The sequence below is a fragment of the Hipposideros armiger genome, unplaced genomic scaffold (assembly GCF_001890085.2).
Source record: "Hipposideros armiger isolate ML-2016 unplaced genomic scaffold, ASM189008v1 scaffold_16, whole genome shotgun sequence".
Classification (NCBI taxonomy): Eukaryota; Metazoa; Chordata; class Mammalia; order Chiroptera; family Hipposideridae; genus Hipposideros; species Hipposideros armiger.
In genome coordinates, this window is record NW_017731366.1 from 910374 (window position 1) to 932669 (window position 22296).

At 40.5% G+C, this 22296-nt stretch overlaps 1 protein-coding gene across 8 annotated transcripts in view; it reads right to left on the reverse strand.

Annotated features, from left to right (window-relative positions):
• The window catches only part of ARL14 (ARF like GTPase 14), a 94664-nt gene that overhangs the window by 45890 nt on the left and 26478 nt on the right, over positions 1-22296 (reverse strand). For 3 of the 8 annotated variants that reach the window (XR_002122182.1, XR_002122184.1, XR_002122185.1), the window contains exon 1: positions 1617-2069. The exons of 1 other annotated variant lie outside the window; for it this stretch is intronic. Coding sequence is in view for 1 of the 7 variants with exons in the window: in XM_019626938.1 (XP_019482483.1) it covers positions 1617-1716 (100 nt within the window). In the remaining 6 variants the exon portion in view is untranslated. Of the gene's footprint in view, positions 1-1616; positions 2070-22296 lie in introns of those variants that run through there. 4 more of the 8 variants (XM_019626921.1, XM_019626903.1, XM_019626938.1 and 1 more) reach the window with 3 other exon arrangements.

The following is a 22296-nucleotide window of genomic DNA, read 5'->3' on the forward strand; positions in this document are numbered from 1 at the left end:
GGAGAAGATGGAAGGTTTATATCTTGAAGGTGGAGACATGGTCAGAAGTACATGGGCCGCAGAGATTTTTTTTCTTTTTCTTTTCTAACCCTTCTCTGCTTTGGCCATCCCATGAAAAATTCAGACATCTTGCATCAGATTGTTAATCTCCTGCCAATAGCCTTCAATAGGTCCATATATGGGTGTCATATTCCACTTGCTACCGTAATTTAGGACCTTATCAATCAAATGAGCCCCTTTCCTCCCAGCCTTGTGGAGTATTGCACGGTCCTCTTTTATTAACTAGTCTTGGCACGAGCCAGTGCCACCTAGTAAGAGTTGAAGGACAGGCATATCATACATATAAGGGATTATGTAAGGTGCAGAGGTCGGCAAACCGTGGCTGTGGCCTGTGAGCCAAATCCGGCCCCCCACCTGTTTCATAAGTGGTTTTATTGGGCCCAGCCATGCCCATAATTGTCTATGACTGCTTTGGCTCTGCAGCAGCAGAGTTGAGTAGTTACAACAATGACCACATGGTCCACAAGCTTCAAATATTTACTCTCTGGCTCCTCGCAGAAAAAAATTTGCCAACCCCTGATACAGTGTATCACAACTAAAAAGAAGACTACTGTAACCGAAAGGATTCATCTTAGCTGCTGCTTTTAAGGGTTTTGGATAGTTTTTTCTTTTTTTCTTTAAATAGGACACTTAGACTCTGGAGAAGTTAATCCTTCCATTTTTCCCTCCCTATGCCCTGCATGCCTTTATTGTGGCTAAAAGAGTTGTCATATTTAAAATGGCAGAATCTATAAAAATTAACATATTTTAGTCACTACCAAACGTTTAACTTAGATGGGCAAGTTCATAAACATGAAACCTTGGAGTTGCTCTTGACTCCCTCTCCTCATCCCGCTATTCATACCCAACTAGTCACCAAGTTCTATTGCTTCTACCTCCTAACTGTCTCCTGCATTAATTCCCCTTTCTCTATTCCCGCTACTGTACTTGAGGCTCTTATCTCTTAACTGTACTGTACCTGAACTGTTATACATCAATGGCCTCCTACTCCCCTGGCCTTCAAGCCACCGCTCCCCTACTAAGTCATTCTCACTATATGTACAGTGCCCACCCACCCTCCACCAAACCATGTACAGCGTCCCTGGACACACCAGTCGTGTATGGCTCACCACATGTATACCTCTGGTCTCAGAATTAGGGCTCCTAAGCCATTAAATAGCACTGCTATTTACCTAGTCATTCAAGCCAGAAACCTAGGAATTATCTTTGATTTGTCATTTTCCTTCATACTCCACACCTAACTCATCAGCAAGCCCTATCAGCTCTACCTCCAAAAATGTATAGTCATCCTAACAGTCAGAGTTAAATTGACACTTCTGGTTCCCAGGCCGATTTAAGAACCATCTGAAAGGTAGACACAGAAGTCACACAAGCAGAGACCAAAATATCACCTTTATTCATAGTAGAGCTAATATTTACAGCCTATTCTTCTACCTGCAAGCGAACGAATTCCAATATTATGAACCCACAGCGAGGCTTCTTACCCACTCCCAGGCTGTTTGGGCCACCGCAGACCTCCCTGTGCAGGTTGCAGCGCCTGCCCCTGTAATACTTACAGTGTGGAGGGAAGAATAGGCAGAATACACACGCGCAGGAGGCAGACAGGTCTCCAACAGGAAGGAGGAGGGAGAGGGTGGAGGAGGCTGCCGGCATCATCCAGCACTGCCTGACGAGTTCTGGGAAGAGTGAGTGGTGATGAGGAAAGACCAGGGAGTTACCAAGAAGTCACAGGAAAGAAGATTCCCCTCCTCCAACATTCCCCAGAGTTTGTTCTTTTACCCCATTAAGATTAACCATTAACTAGTGGTGTGGCTGCCCTCCTTGGGAGGCAAAGTTAACAATCCACCTGGGCAATCCTGGTCCCACTGTTCAAAAGATTATTCTCCCACCACCGATGGCTCTCCTGGGATGCTGGTGGGCAGTGTTTTATTTTTTAACTCCAGGAGGTCCTAAAATGGGTCAGAATAACATATTAATTAAACTAATTCTAAAGCCTGCATCCAAGGTTAGAAATTCTTCCTCTATTCTCTTACCATTTCAAACCATGTCCAGCCACACTGTCCAACATAGCTCATCAAAGGTTTGGCAATGAGATAAAATAACAACATAAATATATTCCAGTCATAAAAATGCCATCAACATACAGAGTCACAAATTTGAATATTAACTGCTTTCTTAATGGGTTTTCCTGGGAGGAAATTAAAGTTAAAAATTAAATTCCATGCAAATTATTCCAAAGATTTTAGAGGTCAAAAGAATTAAAGTTCAAAATCATATTCTCTTACACTTGTGAATTAAAGATCCAAAAATTAAAGTCCAAATTTTTTCCTCTTTGATTTCTTATTTCTGCCCATTTTCAGCTAGAAGGGTGTTTGCTACCAGGTACAGCTAAGGTGTCTTTAGTAGCTACAACCTGGGCTATCTTCTATGGAATGGATATAGGTCCTTAAGGGTGCACACTGAATGCATCTCCAGCATGTTTTGTGTTTAAGGGCTCCAAGGCTTACGAGAACGCAAAGGACTATCACAGCACTGGCACCCAACCCACCAAATCTAGAAAACAACTCAATCTTGTTATCACAAGTAAAACCATGTGTCCAGAGGCTAGAGTTAGTGTCACCAAAGACCCTAGTAGAGATCAGTGGTATTGGATGAAAGGAGGTAAGACCAACAAAATATCTTGTTTTAACCTGTATGTGCTAGTGAGTCCAGACTAGTTATCTGAAGCCCACAATCTCTGATTTTACACTGAATCAGGATTTGTGTCCCATCTAGTAGTTAATTTTGATACCATGTATCTACATATTAGGGATGGGGAGGAGGGCGGGGAGTATTTGGTACTGGGCATAGGCACATAGCCTTCTTTCTAAGATAGCATTTGAGACATTATAATCTTCTTGTAAAGTTAGAAATTTATGTTGGTGGCAGCCCAGATAACAGGCTTTATTTGATGTGCTCCTGCCATCCTATTTATTTACAATCTCTGATTTTCCATTTTCTCTTTGAGCTCCATGTTTCCGGCATCCCAGTGCAGCACTGAACATCCCATAAGAGGCCTCATCCACAACCCATAAGCAGGCCTCTTTGGTCCTAGGCCACAGAGGGTACTTCTATTGCCTCTTGCTATGAAATTGCTTAGAACTATAAAATCTACCTAGGAAAGAGATTTTCACCGAGTTGTCATATTTGATTCAGCTAAAGAATTACTCTTAGTAGATTCCTGAACAGGATTACTGATACTTCAGAGCTTGTGTTTTCTCGTGGTCTGTGGGAATCTATTCCTCTCCAATAGGCTCTTTGAGTCACTGTCTTTCCCCCTCCTTTGAATATTCCAGTCCTTGAATATTTATTTCTGGGACATCTTTAACTGAAGTACTAGAACATGCTTCTGGTGTTTCATTGCCCTCTGCTGTTACCTGCTCCTTCCAGAATGACTCAGTTGAATTTCTAAAAGTTTAACCTACTTCTTAAATTGGTTGTGTTCCTTTTCCAACACAGATAGGGTTGGGATTGAGGGCCTTCCTTTTATTTTCTCTTTGCCTTCTAACCCAGGAAATAGATGATCTAGTATATTCCTCTAGGTGTTTGATGTGTAGAGGTCCACCTTAGTGAGATATATGAAATCAATAAATTCTAAGGCTACCAAAAGCTACAGTGTTCAAACACACGCTGGTCACTTTCTCCTACTCATGTAGGATAGTCCCACCTGGAACATATTATCCCGTCAACCAACATCCAGTCTGGGCCTAGACTCAGTTGGTTATTGTTCTGTCTGGCTCTCTGTTCTCATTTCTCATCTCTGCTGTGCCTTCCCTCCATGTGCCAATTCGATTAATTTCTCCAGCACGTGCCCTCAAGGCACAGCCGAAACCTGTTTGCCACCTGCAATCACCGTCTCTGAATCTAACCCAGACAACAATGACTTGAGTATTTTGTGCTTTTCTTCCTAGTTTTCCCCTCTCAAATTTGTCCAGATTCTTTGTGACCAGTTGGTATAACTACACCAGTCTTCAAAAGACTGTTCCCCAATTGACCTGACTGTGGATTCTTCATCTCCTTTCAGTGGAGGCTCTCAATGAGCTCCCGAATCTCGCTTTTTGCAGGCAGTGGGGGATGAATTCACTCAAAGGTCTTCCATCTTTTCATTTGTTTTTTAATGGGGCCCAGTTACTTATTCCTGCACTAGTAATAATTGAAACATCTTTACCTTTTCTAATACCCTCTTTATGAACAATTAGACCTGAGTACACTTCCTATTCCTTTTGTGTATGTCCACTCTGGTCTCCAAGAGCCCATACTGATCTCCCTATAGGTTTAGCCTCTCCACTAAGCACTCATTCTATTTCTACTATGGACAGCATGTTTGTGCCCTTCCCAAATTCATGTTAAATCCTAATACCCAATAAGGTGGTTTTTGAAGGTAGGGTCTTTGGGGGTTGATTAGGTCATGAGGGTGGAGCTCTCATAAATGGGATTAATGCTTTTATAAAAGAGACCCCAGGGCCAGCCAAATGGCGTGTTGGTTAGGAGTTGGCTTGGGACACCAGTTGTGAGCAGCAGGGCCCTGGTTCGGATCACACATGAGGGCCAGTGACACTGTGCCCTCTACAGCTAAGATGGTGAACAACAGCTTGACCTAGAGCTGAGCTGCCGTGAGTCACCCACCAGTGATGGTGTAGGCTGCAGTGGGGCTGGCTGGCATCAGGCATGAGCTTTCGTGAGCTGCTGTGAGCCGCCATGAGCGGCTGTCCAATGACCGGCAAGTGACTGCCTCACCCGGGAAGAGCGCAATGATAATACCAACATGGGCCAGTGAAGCGACGTCCTCCACAACTAGACTGAAGAACAAAAGAACAGCAACTTGTCTGTTCCCCTTCCCCCAATTCCCCAATAAAATCTTTAGGAAAAAAAAAAAAAGAGAGACTCCAGACAGCTCCCTGTCCCTTCCACCATGTGAGGACAGTGAGAAGACAGCAGTCTATGAACCAGGAAGTGGGCTGTCACCAGCCACTGAATCTGCCTGCATCTTAACCTGGGACTTCCCAGCTTCTAGAACTGTGAGAGATAAATTTCTGTTGTTTATAAGCCACCTAGTCTATGGTATTTTATTATAACAACCTGAATGGACTAAGAGAGTTTCCTAAGAGAAGTTTACTCTCCTTCCAGCTGATCATCTTGTCTTCCTTTTTTATTTTGTTTTATTTGTTTTTTAATTTTTTATTTCATTCTATTTAATTTTTATTTCATCCAGTTCCTTTACTCTTATAGTCAGGCTGACACGTAACTTTTACATTATTCTAATTCCTCCTTGATTTGCTGAGGAAACTTTATTGCTGGGGATGGAGAGTCTAGGTACAGGCCTTTGAGTTGTTTTTCTACTTCAACCTAAGAAAATGGTTTATTCTCTTTATCTTAAGAGTTCCATTCCTGTGTATGAGTTTATTAATAAATTTTACCATCTTTTTATGGGAGATTTGCAATTTGGGTGTCCAAAATCTAAAACCTTGGTTAGAACTTGTCTGACAAACCAGAGCCACTTGAGGTCACATAGTGGGGCTGGCTCTTGACCCTATGAACAAGCCATATGAACGTTAGTTGTATCACAATTTTACCGCCTAGGCTCAAAACAATATAAAGTGGAAAAAATTTCAGACAGCTGATCTACCACAGCCTACTTAGAGCTAGCGATTATAATTTAAAGCCAGAACCTTGTCTGCCATTCAAACCATAACCATCTCTTGCCTGGATCACTGCAATAGTTCCTAACTCATCTCCAGGCCACCATTCTTATCCACGCCAACAGTCCCTCTGCCATATAGCTGCCAGAATGAACTTTTAAAAACTTATATAAGGTGAAAGAACACTATCAAGAAAGTGAAAAGATAACTCAGACTGACAGGAAGTTTTTGCAAATTACGTCTGATAAAGGCCAGGTATCCTGAATACGAGGTCAGACAATTAAGTTCGTGAACTCATCCTAGAAAAAGCGCTACATACCTCATTGCTGAATATCGCTACGGTCACTTTCAAAGTACACCCATTGGGAAGATATGCCCCGATGCCTAGTCTACCCTTCAATGCAATTTTGGAACTCTTTTTCTGGAATGGCCATCAGAGCTATCATATTACCCCTGATGTCCTGAATGTCATCAAAATGTCTCCCTTTCAACATTTCCTTTATCTTCAGGTAAAGAAAGAAGTCCTTGGGGGACAGATCAGGTGAGTAGGGAGAGTGTTCCAATACAGTTATTTGATTACTGGCTAAAAACCCCCTCACAGACAGTGCCGTGTGAGCTGGTGCATTGTCATGATGCAAGAGCCATGAATTGTTGGCAAAAAGCTCAGGTCATCTAACTTTTTCACACAGCCTTTTCAGCACTTCCAAATAGTAAACTGTTTATCCAGTTGGTACAAATTCATAATGAATAATCTCCCTGATATCAAAAAAAGGTTAGTAACATCATTGCAACAAGTTTGCGAACCTAATTGTCCAATCTCATATATGAAGAACTTCTACAAATCAACAATAAGAAGATCAACAAACAATTTAAAAATGTACAAAGGACTTGGACAGACATTTCTCCAAAGCAGATACACAAATAAGCATATGAAATGACTCTCAACATCATTAGTCAGTAGGGAAATGCAAGTCAAAAATCACAATAATATACTTCACGTCCACTAGGAAGTCTATAATCACAAAAACAGAAAATAACAAGTGTTGACAAGGATGTGGAGAAAGTGGAATCATCATACATTGCTGGCAGGAATATAAAATGTTGTAGCCACTTTGGAAATGAATTTGGCAGTTCCTCAAAAGTTAAACATAGAGTTACCATATGACTTAGCAACTTTACTCCTAGATATATGCTTAAGAGAAACTTAAGCTATATTCATACAAGAACTTATACACAAATGCTAAAAACCAATGACTCGTGTACTTTAAAATGGTGACATTTATGTTATATGAATTATATCTTAATTTTCAAAAACATTAATAAAGAAAAAAAACTTACATCATAATCTTCCACTGGTTCAATTCTGCATTGGCTATAAAATCTAATCTCCTTACCTAGGCCTACAAGGCTCTGAATGTCATGACCCCTACCTGCCTCTCTTATCTCTTCCCCCATCACTCCCTTCACTCTCAATCCCTCACTTACTTTAAATCCCAGGCTCACTGGCCCATCCACTTTCAACTTAAGTTTTACCCTTAATCTTCCTCCTTCTTAGGGTATTCTTTGCCTAGGGCTTTTCGTAGCTGCCTTTTTCTTATCATAGCGGTCTCAGATCAATGTCACCTCTTCACCACCTCGATCACTGTCTTCTATCATATTACTTTGTATTATTTTGCTCACTGCACATATCACGGTGTGAAATTATTTGTTTATACATACATTCACTGAGATCAGAGATTTTGTCTGCCTTGTTCACTGCTATCACGCAAGTACTAATAATTGTGCCTGGGACAGAGTAGATGCTCAAAAAATATATTTTGAATGAATGAATGGGATCTAGTTTGCATACATTGGAAATTTAGACATTTTGATGGAATTTGGGTGCTGAGAGCTACACCTGGTTTAAATGAGAACCTCAGAAACTCCATTTCTGGACACATTGAGGCCATGTATACAGCATCTAGGGTAGGGGTAAGAAACAGGAGGAATAGGAAAATGTACTGACTCTCCCCCACTTTCCTGCCCAAGACATTCAGATAGAAAAACCTGCTTCAATCTAAGGAAATCTTAGGATGTATGCCTTAGCCTAATTTGAATTAAGCGTGATAAATAGAAGGGCTTTAGGCAGCGACCTGTTCGCTGGATACCCGTGTCCCACTGTTTTTGAGTTGCCCAGAAAGAATTTTCCTGCCATGTGTGTTCCCCTTTTCCTCAGCTACATGTAAATCACCCATTCTCACTTCTGAAATCTAATACCCTGTCCTATCTGCCTTTTCTCTTTTGTCCAAAATGTCGTATCTAGTCAATGTTGCCTCATTGTCTTTGGAATTTTCATGTTTATGTGAATTCCCCAAGTACATTAATTAAAATTTTATTTTCTATTAATCTGTCTCTGTTAATTTTATTATTAGCCCAGCTAGAAGAACTTTTCAAAGGTAGGAGGAAAAGTATTAATTTTCTTTTAGCCTCCATAGCACCTCACCATCATTTCCAAATTACCCAAAGACAACAATTTATAGTTGTAGAAACCATGATGAAACTACCCAAAGTTTATGGAATCAGCTATATAAATCTTGCAATGTAATTCATGATTCTGTTTGTTCTCTGAGAGGAGAGTTGTGCACATGCTTGGCCCCCGGTTCCTTGGAGATCAAAGGAGGATGGCTATGAGGCGGCACAGTGAGGTGTCCCTGTGATGGCAGCTCAGCCCAGCTTCCGGGCTTGTGCTCCGTTCCTGAAAAGGGGCAGTAATAAAGAACAGAGCCCCTGAAAGCCACAGAACAAAAACCACATCTGCCCTGGGGCCCAGGAAGAGGGTAAGCAGGGAGAGAAAGGTGGCGCGACAGCCATTAAGAATGGAATTAAGGAGCAAGCACAAACATGTCTGTGTTGGGAGTGAGGGGGGTGTGAGGAGAGTGGCAAGCACACGGCTGACATCAGGAGGGCTCATGAGGATGGCGGGAGCGAGGAAGATGCCCTCGGACGCAGACACCCTAAGGTTTCTGTGAAGGATCTGAGGCCTGGGGGTCTCCACGTTTTGCTGGTGAAGCCTGGGGCACATGTAGCTGTTTCATCAATATGAACTAGGGACATGTGGTTATACATCTATCATAGGGGACAGTGCTCATATTCCCTTATTCAAGTAAAGAAAATATCCTATTTTTATTCTGAGATGATCTATGAATCACACATGACATAAATTAAGTGGAAGCAACATTAGGGGGAAAATCTGTCACTGCATATTTTAGTGAGTTTGATCACCAGGCAAAAGAAAACGATTGCCACTAAACTAAGCCAGGTGGGAAAAGAATGTAAAGATAATTTAAGTTCCAATTGTCACATGAGGAGAAAAGGTTATTGAGGTAGGAAAGAAAAATCTCAGAGGGATGAGAAAGTGAAGTGGCACCAAGAAATTAAGCTCGGTTGAAAACAACCGACGTTGTGAAGTGGGAAGAGTAGAGTTTAAAGCTTCAAAAGATAAAGCTTTATTTAAAATCAGTTTGAACAATTACACACAAGTATTGAAAGTAAATAAAAGTGATTTTTAGAAAGTTTAAATATAAGAAAGTGTGCACAATATGATGTGGCCCAACTCGCCAGACACACTGAGGAGTCTTAGTCTCGGGATGTTTTAGACTGTGAAGGAGACGCATTTCAGGTAATGAGAAGAAATCTGGTGCTGGCTTACACAGATTTGAATTCCAGAACAGCCTGCTGGGTGGCCTCCACTGTCAAGCCATCCTGCACACTCCATCGCCTAACTAATCGGCCTGAAGCAGGCCTTTAATCACTATAAAATTTTCAACGCCTTCCCATGTCTTACTAAATCAACTTTGAGCTCAGCCTGGCTTCCCAGCCCCATCCAGTCTATTCAATTTTCTTTCTTAGTTCTCTCCAGCACACATACCTCTCAAACCTGTCTCTTTCCTTGTCCTGCCTCTGGGCTTTTGCCCAAGATGTAGCCTTGGTCTGAAATGTGTGCTGCCTCCTGTCTGCCTTGCCAAATGCCATCCTTCTGTCAAGGTCAGGCTTACATTTCAATTTCACCACTTCTTTTCTTAATCACCTCTTTCTTTGAACTCCCAAAATACAATTGCTCAATTATATAATGCCATATATTATTCCCTATTCTTTTACATGTATTGGCACCAGGAACTAGAGAAAAAAGAGGAGAGAAATTAATAACAGAAGAGTGGAATCCTCATTTTAGATTCCAGTTTAGAGGTGGGTATTGGTAGAGAATGGAGGAAGTAAAGTAAAGTTATCATAGAAACCTTTGGTGCAGGAAAGGAACTTAGCCCAGTTGTAATGAGCAGCCTGCTTTCCATGTCACTCGGCAATAACTTAATCTTAAGTTTTAAGTTCATTATCATGAGGAATGAGCTATTTATCTGGATGTTCTAGATAACGGAAGCTTACCATGCTAATTCTTGGCCTCCATTCCAGACCTCTTGAATCAGAATCTCTGAGGGTGGGGCCCAACAGTCTGTTTTAATAGCATTCTAGGTAATTCTGGTACATAGTAATGTTAGAAACATACTGCTTTAGAGCATAAAAACTTAAAATTTACTCATTCTATGAAACTGTTTCTATAATACATTACATATGGAATTCCTTGCCCTTTGGAACAGAACAGACTAAACATACAGTGCTTCTTTCTTGTGGGGCCAAAGTCACCATGGATGGACATTACTTCCTGCCCATTGCCACTGTGACAGGCTACACACGTGGACCAAACACTCGGGCACCAACCCCACTGCCAGGACCATGGTCCACTTGGTCACCTCACTGACTGCAGCTGTCATTCGGGCCCACCCAGCCCTGATGCTTATCCATAACAATACTGGAGGGGTTCTTTATCTTGGGGCTTTATTGAAAACAATACAAAGATTAATTGAAACTGATTGAATCACAATGTAAAAGAAAACGCAAGCAGTTGACTAATTATATACCCATCTCTAATACTATACAGATCAAATATTGCGCAGAGGCACTCTGGTGTCATCTTTCAATGTTTCCACTAAAGAAATGGTGGAAATTCTTAGGCAACTCTCAGGAAATGTTTCAGTTCTCAACTGGATCTCACTTCTTATATTATCCAGGCTTTATGGATCCTCCTCCAAATAACACACTTTGTCCTTACCACACACCAGTTTGTCCAGGAACAACTGCTGGCCTCACAAATCAGTTAAAAGAATTCTCAAAATCTGCATTTGCTACTGCTCACAGTTCAGATTTTGCTAAGACACCTCCCCAGACTATGGCTATAGGAGTTTAGCTTTCCTCGAACACACGGTGCTGAACCTGCCACCAGCTTCTGACAGCTTGGGAGCGACACCTTTTCCACACTCACAGCTTTGTATCTGTCTCCAACCAGCATCTCTGTGCTCTGCCCATATTGAGGTTTCCAGTGAGATTTTTATCCAGTTCAGTTCGTTTGGGGAGAAGTAATTTCTAGATGGAGTCCAAACTGAACATAGATGCAGATGAAAATTTAGCAGATACTGCCAAAAAGCCTCTCAGAAGGGTTTACTAATATTCCCCAGAAATGTAGAGGGTGCTTGTCTCCCCATAGCTCCACTGGCAGAGACAGAAATTCCTTTTCCCGTGGATACCTTCGTGTCCTAGGACACCTTCCCGTGACAGTCACCACTGAAGAACTTCAGTCATCTCTCTTCAGATGCGGACCCTTCCTCTTGGATGCAGTTTGCTTTTTCAATTGAATTCAAAGAATTTAACAGAGATCTTAACTTTCAAACTAGTTCTCATAAGTATAAAAGTCACCAAACTTACCATCTTGCTGTGACATTTGTAATGGCCTTTATTCTTTTTCTCTTTGATGATGAGTCAAGAGTTTTAAAATCAGAAGGAAAAGAAATATTTAAATGATCCAGCCCCTATTTGTATAAAGCATTTGGAGTCTCTTGGTATCTATTTCCATATTTCAAGACATCTCTGTTTTTTCCATTCATAGAAAGGCACCGTTATTTATTGGGAGTCAAAGGTTTCCCTGACCACACAGCACTGTCCTAGTCTTCATTTCTAAGAGAGCTCAAGTTCAAAGGTTAATCACTCAGGCAGGATGATAATAACAGGGGAGCTGGACAGGAGGGGTGGGGAAGAAACAGATAAGATCTCTCTGTATTTTGCACTACATTTTTCTGTAAACCTAAAACTGCTTAAAAATAAGGTTTATGAATTTTTAAAAGTAAAAACCAGAATGGGATATGTAACAACATGCTATTTTTATAATTGAAAATTGAGAAATCCATGCACACAAAACACATTTTACAAAAGCACATACAAAGATAAGGTACTCACTGTCCACTTCATGGACAGTGTAGATCCTGACCACTGCAGTGTACACCTGAGGCTGAAGTCGAATAATACTGAATGTCAACTGTAATTTAATATATATATAGTCACAGGATGTGGAGTACAGCATAGGGAATAGAGTCAGTGGAATATGTGATATCAGAAGGGTGGTAGATTGGAGGGGGAGTATCACTTTGTGAGGGGTGTAAATGTCTAACTATTACATTGTTTTGTACACCTGAAACTAATAAAAATTTTAAAAATTAAAAATAAAAGGTTAAGATACTCCTTTAATACATTAGAATAGTGATGTTTAGGGGCAGTGAAAATGGACATGGAGTATGATGACAAAATGGAATTAACAAAATGAAAGTGGGACATTGCATGGACTAACAGTGATAACATGCCATGAACTGAGTATAATCAGATTTGTCCTATGAACTTGAAATCCAAAAAGAAAAAAAATGGTAGTGGTTCTTAAACTGGGCAGGAGGGTAGAGTTTAGAGAAATTTTAAAAGAACACACATGCTTCAGCCCCATTTCAGGTTAACTGCATCAGGAACGCCACTGTTGGAGCCCAAGCTTGTGCATTTTATAAAAGTTCCTGTATTCGCTTCATCATCTATAAATGTGCAGAAGTCCATATTGATATAAATGACTGAAAAAATGGACAAGGGAGAAGAGAAAACTCTTCCTTCTATTAGAATTCCAAATAATTTTGTAGATACTCTCTCTCCAGAAGGTGGAGCTTAATCCCTCTTCCCCCCATTGATTGTGGGCTGAGTTTAGTCCTTAGCTTCTAAACAATAGAGTAAGGCAAACACTACCTAAACTAAGGGATCAGTGTTAATGTAACCAGTGATAAGTCATGTTGCCAGCAGATATTCCTGATACAATGTGATGAGAATGGTACCTCATTTCTGTGGTCATCCTCTCCCAAACTCATAACCCCAGCCTAACCAGAGATAAAAAGCAAATTGAGATATATGGTACAGAATGCCTAGTACTCCTCAAAACTGTCAAGGTCACGAAAAGTGAGGAAAGCCTAAAAAGTTATCACAAGTCAGACAAGGCTAAGGAGAAATGATGAGTATCCTGGATGGGATCCTGGAACAGAAAAAAGACATTAGTAGAAAAACTAGTTTAATCTGAACAAAGTCTAGAGTTTAGTTTCTCACTAATAGCAATGTCCCAATGTTGGTTTCTTAGTGGTGACAAATGTAGCCTGGTAATGTAAGATGCTAACAACAGGAGTCACTGGGTGAAGGGCACACATGGGAACTCTGTGCTATCTTTGCAACTTTCTTGTAAATGTAAAGCTATTCTAACTTAAAAGTTAAACAAAGCAAAAAGCAGGTACTTATAATGTAATTAAAAAACAGGAACCAGAAAGGAGAAACATTGCATACAGATTCAGCAGGAGAGGAAAAAAATATATAATGCCTATTTTTCACATGAATTATTGTGCATTTTCTTTTTAAAAACAGCTCTATGATGATATTACTGAAAGGTTGTAAATGAAGACAGAAAGAGGTAAAGGAGAGTAAGAGGCGGGTCAGAGATTAGGGTGAAGGATAAGGAAGCCCACGTGAGAGGTCAGAGCCTGCCACACAGACACCGCCAGCCCGGGGTCCACAGTTGGGCTGAGCCAAACACCCTGCTTGGCTTCGTCCCCTGTCAACACCTATTTTGCTAGATAGACACTGTCACCCGCTGGGATTGAGCTCAGTAATGCAGAAAGAGACAGTTTGGTGTATTAGGGAAGTCATTATAATCTGGAAATTTCCATATTCCCAGGGTCAAAATCTGGACATTGGTTGAGGGTGGGGAGAAGCTAAACCCCTGAGGGAAAAATTCCCGTGAGATTCTGTTTGCTCTCTCCCCGGCAGGAGCTCACCATGGTGCTGTCCAAACTCCTCAGACTAAAGGCGGTTAGGAATATACAAGCTGCAGCATCGTTTGCCCTCTCATGCATGGTAGTGCGGATTCATACCCCAAAATTACTGAGAAAACATAATTACTCCCCCCAATAACACTGGTTTTAATAGATTTCTGTAGTTTAAGTGACTACAAATGCTGTTCTACAGGAAAGTATTTTAAAAATTAAAAACAACTTATATTTACTTCCATATTATAAATTGATCATCAGATAAAGTTTATAATTTTAAAAACCTCAGCTGGTTTTATCATATCAATCCAATGATAGAATAGGTATTACTTCTTATAAATGAGAAAATCTAAGGATCTGAATAATTAAGTAAATGGTTGAAGGGCATACAACTAGGAAAGAGCTGAGTGAGATTTAGAGGGTGAGAACCCAAATTACCTGGCATCAGTTCTTGACCTGATGATGCTGCTGGTCACTCCACACTCTCAGCCTGACTGGCACAGGTCCCTTTATAAGCTCAAAGCCGGAAGGCTTGAATGGGGTATACAGGTAGATTCTGGTACATTCTGGGGATAGCTTGTGCCTCTCACACTGACAGGCGAGCTTAACCTTGCAGTTCACATTGTCTTCATTATGTAGTTGTCAAGCAATGGGAATTGGCCTTTTTCACGCTACAGTTTCACAAAAAGCACTGAGTTCCAGGGAAAGTGGAGAAGGCTTCTTACGTGGCATTTAAATGTCTCCAGTGAAATGACATGATGTTTGAGATTCTGAGATTTGCTTTAAAATAATCCAGGAGGGAGCGTAGGGGGGGAAGGGTGTCAGTGGCATAGGAATGGTCATAAATATGTAGGAAATGGCACACACACATAGAAGATAAGAATGGCTTTATAACATACATGCTGAAGTGTATTGATGAGCACATAAGACTTCATTATATGATTTCCTCTAATTCTGTATGTTTGAAATTTTATAGAATAAAAAGTTAATAAATTAACAAACAAATACAGAAATAAATAACATTAAGACTCGATCCTGGGGGAAATTTTAAGTATCTAAATTTTGAAGAACGTAACTAATTAGTTAGGGTAGGCTCACTTGTTTTAATACATAGACCTTAAAAGATAATCACTCAGACACAATAGATGCTTATTTCTCTCTAACAAAATGGTTTGTGGGAGTGTCCCAGTCTGGAGGGATAGAGGCTCTGCTTCATAAGGTCATTGAGGGAACTCAGCCAGACTTTCTGTCGTCTTCAACATTTGGCTTCCAAGGCCACTCTGCTTGTCACCATCCTGGCCCATGAGAAGGAAAAAAGGAACACAACAGCCATTCTCTTGAAAGCCCAGTCCAGGAGGGCACATAGTACTTCTGCTGCATTTCATTAACAAGAGCTTAGCTGCATAGGGGACTGGCATTGTGGCTCATAGCTGAACAGGCAAGACCACGTTCCAGCCTCAGTGGAAGAAAGAGTAAATTTTGGTGGAAAACTAGCTGTCTCTGCCACAACAATCTAGTAGACTTAGCATTTAACAATTTATCATAAAGCTTCTGAAACTCAAACTTCTAGGCCTCTACTTGCATGGGCCTCTGCCAAGGTCCTGTGAGGGACTTGTATTAGTTACCAGTTTCTGTATGACAAATTACTCCAAAACTTATCAGCTTAAAACAAAAACCTTATTATCTCAATTTCTGAGTCTGAAATCTGGGACGGCTTCTCTGTGTGGCTCTGCCTCAGAATATCTCATGACATTGTAGCCAGGGATGCAGTGATTTAAAGGCTCGACAAGAGCTGGAAGGATCAACCTCCAAAATGGCTCACACGTGTGGCTGTGGGCTAGAGGCCTCAGCGTCTCACCACATGGGGTCCTCCACAGGACCGTCTGAGGGTTCTCACAGTGTGGTAGCTGGTTTACCCAGAGAGAATGATCCAAGAGAGAAAGAGGTAAAAGTCATAATGTCTTTTACAACCTGGCCTCCGAAGTGACATCACCTCTATTATATTCTATTGGTCTCACAGACCAATCCCAGTACAATATAGAAGAGGATTTACAGAAGGGCATAAATATCAGGAGATAGGGATAATTGGGGGAAATCTGCATAATGGGAGGCGGGCCACCCACCAGGCTCCAGCAATATGTTCCCATGTTTTTATAGCATTTGCAAAAGTAAGAGATTTTTATATTCTTTTTCTTAATGATCCCCCTCCCACAATTATTGTATATAAGCTTTTGGCCCACAAAATGTGAACCCTTTTCTTATGTGACCTCACTTGACACTTTTAAAAGTGTTTTAGAACTTGGTGAAACTCTTCCACAAACCAAAGTCATAACTCAATTCTGAAGGGAATGAAGTACTTTTACAAATGTGTTTATTTTGATTACTGTTAATTTTATCTAGTTTGTGCACTGTTGATGTATTATCAGTGCTAGATGAGAAGTTAGGAGATCTGGATTCCAATCCAGATTTGACCTTGAACAAGCTGGGTGACCTTCCTTTCATAAGATTCAGCGTGCTTTCTGGGTTGGCATTTTTGGCAATATAGTGAGGGGTTGCATTAATTAATCTATACAGGTTTTCCATCCAGTTTTTTAAAAAGTCTGTGATTTAGTGGTGTATCTCTCTAATCCATAAATTTCTCATCCCTAAAATGGAGATAACAGTATCTACTTCATAGAGCTTTAGTGCTGATTAAATGAGGTAGCCTACACACAGGCTTAGCATAAGCCTGACAAGTAGCACATGCCCCATAAATATTGGCCACTCTTGTTATTTTATGCCTGAAAACTAACCTCAAAAAGCCTACTTTGAATGCTTTTATACTATTACAGTAATTTCAGTTGTCGTCTTAGATGATTGTGTACGTTTTTATAAATTGGTAAGAGATACTATGAAGTAATCAAGGATGTGGAACAACTGGAAAGCTCACACATTTATTGATGGGAGTATGAATTGGTATAATGACTTTGGTGGAACATTTAATAATATATCCACTTAAGTAAGACTTATGCATATCCTCTGATAAAACATATCCTCTCCTGGCTATCTACCCAACATAAATTAAGGCTTATGTCCACCAAAAGACACAGATAAGAGTATTTATAATAGCTTTATTCATAATAGCCCAAACTTGAAACATCCCAAATGTCTTTTGACAGTAGAATGGATAAAGTACAATATAGTCCCACAATGGAATAAATATAGCAGAGAAAAAGAACAAAGCTCACCAACATGTCGAGTCAAAGAAGCCACTTCATTATATGGAGTTCAAAATGAGGCAAACAAATCTGTGGTGATGAGGTCAGAACTGATGACCTTTGAGAGGTTACTGATTGGAAGAGGGGTGAGGGAGCCTTCTGGGGTAAAGGAAATATTCTACATGTTGATCTGAGCAGTGGTTCCACAGGTAAACACATCTGTAAAAATCAGTCAAGCTTTAGATGTAAGATTTCTACATTTTATTATAAGTTGTACCTCAATAAAATATTTTTTAAGTTGGTAATGGTATAGAGAAACACACTGCTTGTATCTTTGATATAGGACAAAAGCCTTGACCATGATTTAGATTCCTGCAACTCTGTTCCATTTTAGTGAAATCTTTGACAATTATGGTCACTATGCATTAATTAGTGAACAATTAATTATTACTCCTTCATCATATACTACCCTATTTTTTATTCTTGATTTTATTTTTTTAAGATATTTATTGTGGAAGTGGGGAAGGGGAACAGCATTGGAGAATCGGGAAAGGGAAACAGACAAGTTGCTGTCCTTTTGTTCTTCAGTCTAATGGAGGACGTCGCTTCACTGGCCCATGTTGGTAATTTCATTGCGCTCTTCCCGGGTGAGGCAGTTGCTCCCCAGCCATTGGATGGCTGCTCATGGCGGCCCATGGTGGCTCACAGCAGCTCACGAAAGCTCACGCCCACTGCTGGCCAGCCCCACTGCATTCTATGCCGTCGCCAGCGACTCACGGCAGCCCAGCTCCAGGTGGAGCTGTTGTTCACCATTTTAGCTGTAGAGGGCGCAGCGCACTGGCCCTCATATGTGGGATACGAACCGGGCCCCTGCTGCTCAGAGCTGGTGTCCCAAGTGAGCTCCTAAACAACGCGCCACTCAGTGGGCCCCATTTACTACCTTATTAATTGTGTCAACTGTTCATTCATTTCATAAATATTTAAGTGCCAACTACTCTGCTAGATGATGGGGCTATTACCAATGAACAAAATAGACATAGCTTTTGCCTCCACAGAGTTAGGTGTATCAGGGCAAGACAGAAAAGTAAATCAGGAGTTACAATTGCATTTCACAGATATATTATGTGGAAGTAGAAGGTACTTCCCTGCTGTTGGAGAACAAGGCAGAGGCAACAACCCAAAAGGGAAAGACTTGCTGAAGAAAATAGTATCTAAGTTGAAATTAGTTCTTTTAGAGCAGGAATAGCATGCTGTTCCATAGGCCAAAGACCTCAGAATATGCCCTACTCTCATATTTCAGTATGGCTAGACATAAAGTGTGCTGGAGAGGAAGCCAGGAATGCAATAAATGGTGCTAGAGAAGCCAACCCATGGAAGACCCTGCAAGCCCTGTGAATGGGGTTAATATGTTATTCTATGAACAGGGGAAAGATATGCACTGGCATGTGTTCTGGATATATGGGCCTGTCTTCAATGTGAAGAATGAACTAGGAGGCAAGATTGGAGGCAGAGATTGGTTAGGAGGCTGCTGCAGTAAATAGGCTGGAGATGATGGTATCTAAAACTGAGGCATTCGAGATGAATTGAGAGATATTTGAGAAGTAGAAATGGTAGGACTTGAAGACTGGTTGGCTAAGCAAAGGACAGTGAAAATTGACAGTGGACATTCAGTTTCTGGCTTGAGCAATCCTGTCGATAGCAGTGTCATTTACCCGGATAAGGAATAAAACGAGTAGTTTGCTAGTTTGAGGGAGGTTGATGAGGGGAGAGGAGGATGCTAATGAGTTCTGTCTTGTCAATCTGTCATTTAAAGTGTTTATACGCCATTGAAGTCATGGTATTACAAATGCAGTTGATGCTTAGGAGAGGTAACTGTCCTGCATAAATAAATTTGGAAGTCAGCATTATACAGAAATTAATTAATGCCATGGGAGTAGAAAAATCTAAAATTACCACTGGTTAATATGTAGAGTTAGAAAAGAAGCAGATTTGGTATAGAACGCTGAAGAATAGTCATCTTTAAATGATCAGCAGCAGAGAAAGAAGGTCCCTTAATGGATACTGAGGTGGAATGGAGGAAAAAGAAGGAAACCAGATGATAAAGGAAGAGAGAGGTTTTGAAAAGTGTTCGGTGGGCATCAGGGTCAAATGTTGCCAAAAGATTACATCAGGGAAGTTGTGGTGATTCTTAACAAAAACAGTAGCAGAGGAGATAGATGCCCAGTTTCAGTGGTTAAGGAATAAAATGGGAGTGAGGGAGTTATTGTGTCTGATTCTCAAATATCCACCCCTCTCTGAAATTGGGGAATCCTATTCCCCTTGCAACTGACTCATTTAGAAACATTAATTAGAGTACTAATTTTAGACAACAAAGTACACTCTCACTAGTTTAAGCAGAAAGGGGTTTATTACAGGGTATTGTTTAGTTTACAGGATGTTTGGGAAGCTTGCTTATTGCATTGACCACACAGCCAGGAGAAAGGCTCAACCACATCTTAGGAACTTTCCAGTAATTATATCCTGCTGCCATCACCTGCTGCTTGATACCCATGAATCCAGGATCTGGCCACTAGAACCTCTACAACAGCTGCAGTAGAAAAAACAAAAGCCTCTACAACTGTGCCAGCCAGAAGAACCATGTGCCTTCTGCCTTATGATGCTCACTTCTGCCTGCCAAGTCTGGCAGGGATGCATCTGCCTGGCAGAAAGCATGAGTACCCCTTGCTATACTTCAAGAAAGCCTTGGAAATATAGTCGCTAGCTTTCCAGCTTCTAAAGCCCAGACATGCTACAATGGATTGAAAAGGTGTGGAATGAGACAGTCGGTAATATTTTCACTGTCCATCCCTTTGACTATTCAGCTTTCATTCATCCTTCTCACCACACTTAAAATTTCAAACCACAAATTGCAACATTGTCCCCACCTCTCATAATGCAATTATTTCTTGGACAAAGTTACATTCATTCTCTCTCTCCGAGATACAGAATCTCATCAATAACTTCACTTACATTTGGTTAATATTTTTTCCTCCTGTTGTTAAATCACAACTCAGTATTGATATCCTGAAATCTGTGGACTAAGTTGTGAAGTTAACCATAAATAAAAAGGGCAAGAGGGCCGGCCGAGTGGCTCAATTGGTTAAGAGCTCGTTTAAGAGCTTGAGCTCTGTGGGTCGCCGTGAGTCGCCGGCGATGGTGTAGGCTGCAGCCCCTGCTGCAGTGGGTTGCTATGGGCTACCGTGTGTAGCCAGCAGCCAGCGTGAGCGGCCCTCAAGGCCTCCGTGAGCGGATGTCCAAAAGCCAGCGACTGATCTGCCTCGCCGGGGAAGAGCGCAATGATGGTGCCAACTTGGGCCAGTGAAGCAACGTCCTCCACAACTAGACTAAAGACCAAAACGACAGCAACTTGTCTGTTCCCCTTCCCCCAATTCCCCAGCGCTGTTCCCATCCCCCAAATCCCCAATAAAAAATCTTAAAAAAAAAAGAATTTGAGCTCTGAGCAACAGTGGTTCGATTCCCGGCCCGAGCTGAGAGGCCGCTGAGCTGCCAACAGGTGGCAGGATGGCTCAGCTAAAAAAATAAATAAAGGGTAAGGGAAAAAAGAACAGAGCAAGGAAGAAAATAAGGATAACTACTATATAGGCCATGAGGCTGAAAGTGTGTGTGTGTGTGATGGAATATTACTCAGCAATAAAAAAAAGAATGAAATCTTGCCATTTGCAACAACATGGATGGACCTAGCAAGTATTATGCTTAATGAAATAAGTCACAGAAAGACAAATACCTTATGATTCCACTTATATGTGGAATCTAAAAGAACAAAGCAAATTAAGAAACAAAACGAAAACAGATTCATAGAAACAGAGGTCAAACTGATGTTTGTCAAATGGGAGGTGGGGATGGGGGAGATACATGGAAAAGGTGGAGAGGAATACACACAATAATATTATGATAACTTTGCACAGTGACAGATGGTTACTAGACTTAGTGTGGTGATCACATCAAAAGGTATATAAATGTCAAATCTGTATACCATACACCCAAAACTAATATAATATTGTATACCAACTATACTTAAATAAAAATAGCCACACATGAGAGAGAGAGCTGATTTGGAAAATAAAGAAATGATTTGGGGATACTTGTGAAGGTGTCGAATTATATGGTTATGTGATTTTTTTCCCAGAAGCCCTACTATAAGCCACCAAGAAGCAAAAGCCACCACAATGGACAAATACAGCATGTTCACTGCAACCTGTTTAAAAAGAATTGCTAGTTCACAAAATCAATTTACTGGTAATACTAGCTAAATGAGAGTTATTATTTAGATATTAGATATTTTTAAATAGCAGCTTTTGTCTAAGGTATAAGAGTAATGTATAAAGTTATTTTTTCAAATAAGTATTATTTGGAATAATCAACTTATAAAATCTATAAAATCAATTGATAACAATGGCTGCCTCTGGAAAATGAAATTAGGTGGCTGAAAAATGAAAGTGGAGGGAAATTTACTTTTTATTACATATCCTTTTGTAGATTTGAATCTATAGCCATACATAAAAATACCTGTACAGCCTTAATGTGTCTAGACTTACCTGATACAAGTACACGTCTCTGAGAGGACAGGGATCTGTGTTGTCCATTAGGTGTACTCTGTACCAGATAACACCTATCGGTGATTTTTTTTAACCCATTTTTCATCATCAGCTAACTAGGGGGATATTTTCCAAAATCTGTGTGGTAGGAATATATGGATATTTCTGTGGTGAGAATATGAATTACTTTTTTTCCCCTATATTTTCTAAACTTTCTGTAATGCACATAGTCAGGAAAAGCACATCATAAATAATTTGTCATGTATTTATTCATTTATCCATGTATCCAACCAATTTTAAAATGTATATGTTTCATACAGTATTATTCAACATCAACAATAAAAAAAAATTTTTTTAATGTATATATTTTCTAAAAACCCCTATGTGATGCATTCTAGGAAATACAGAGCTAAAAGGAGGAAGCTCCTAGTTGCCTCAATCTTTTTAAGTGGTAAAGAGTGTAAATAAGGAATGATCCCTGCCTTCCAGGTATTTACAGACAGAGATGTAGAGAAGTACCCAATAAAACAGAATGATGTAAAAGCTATATGTAACAAGCATT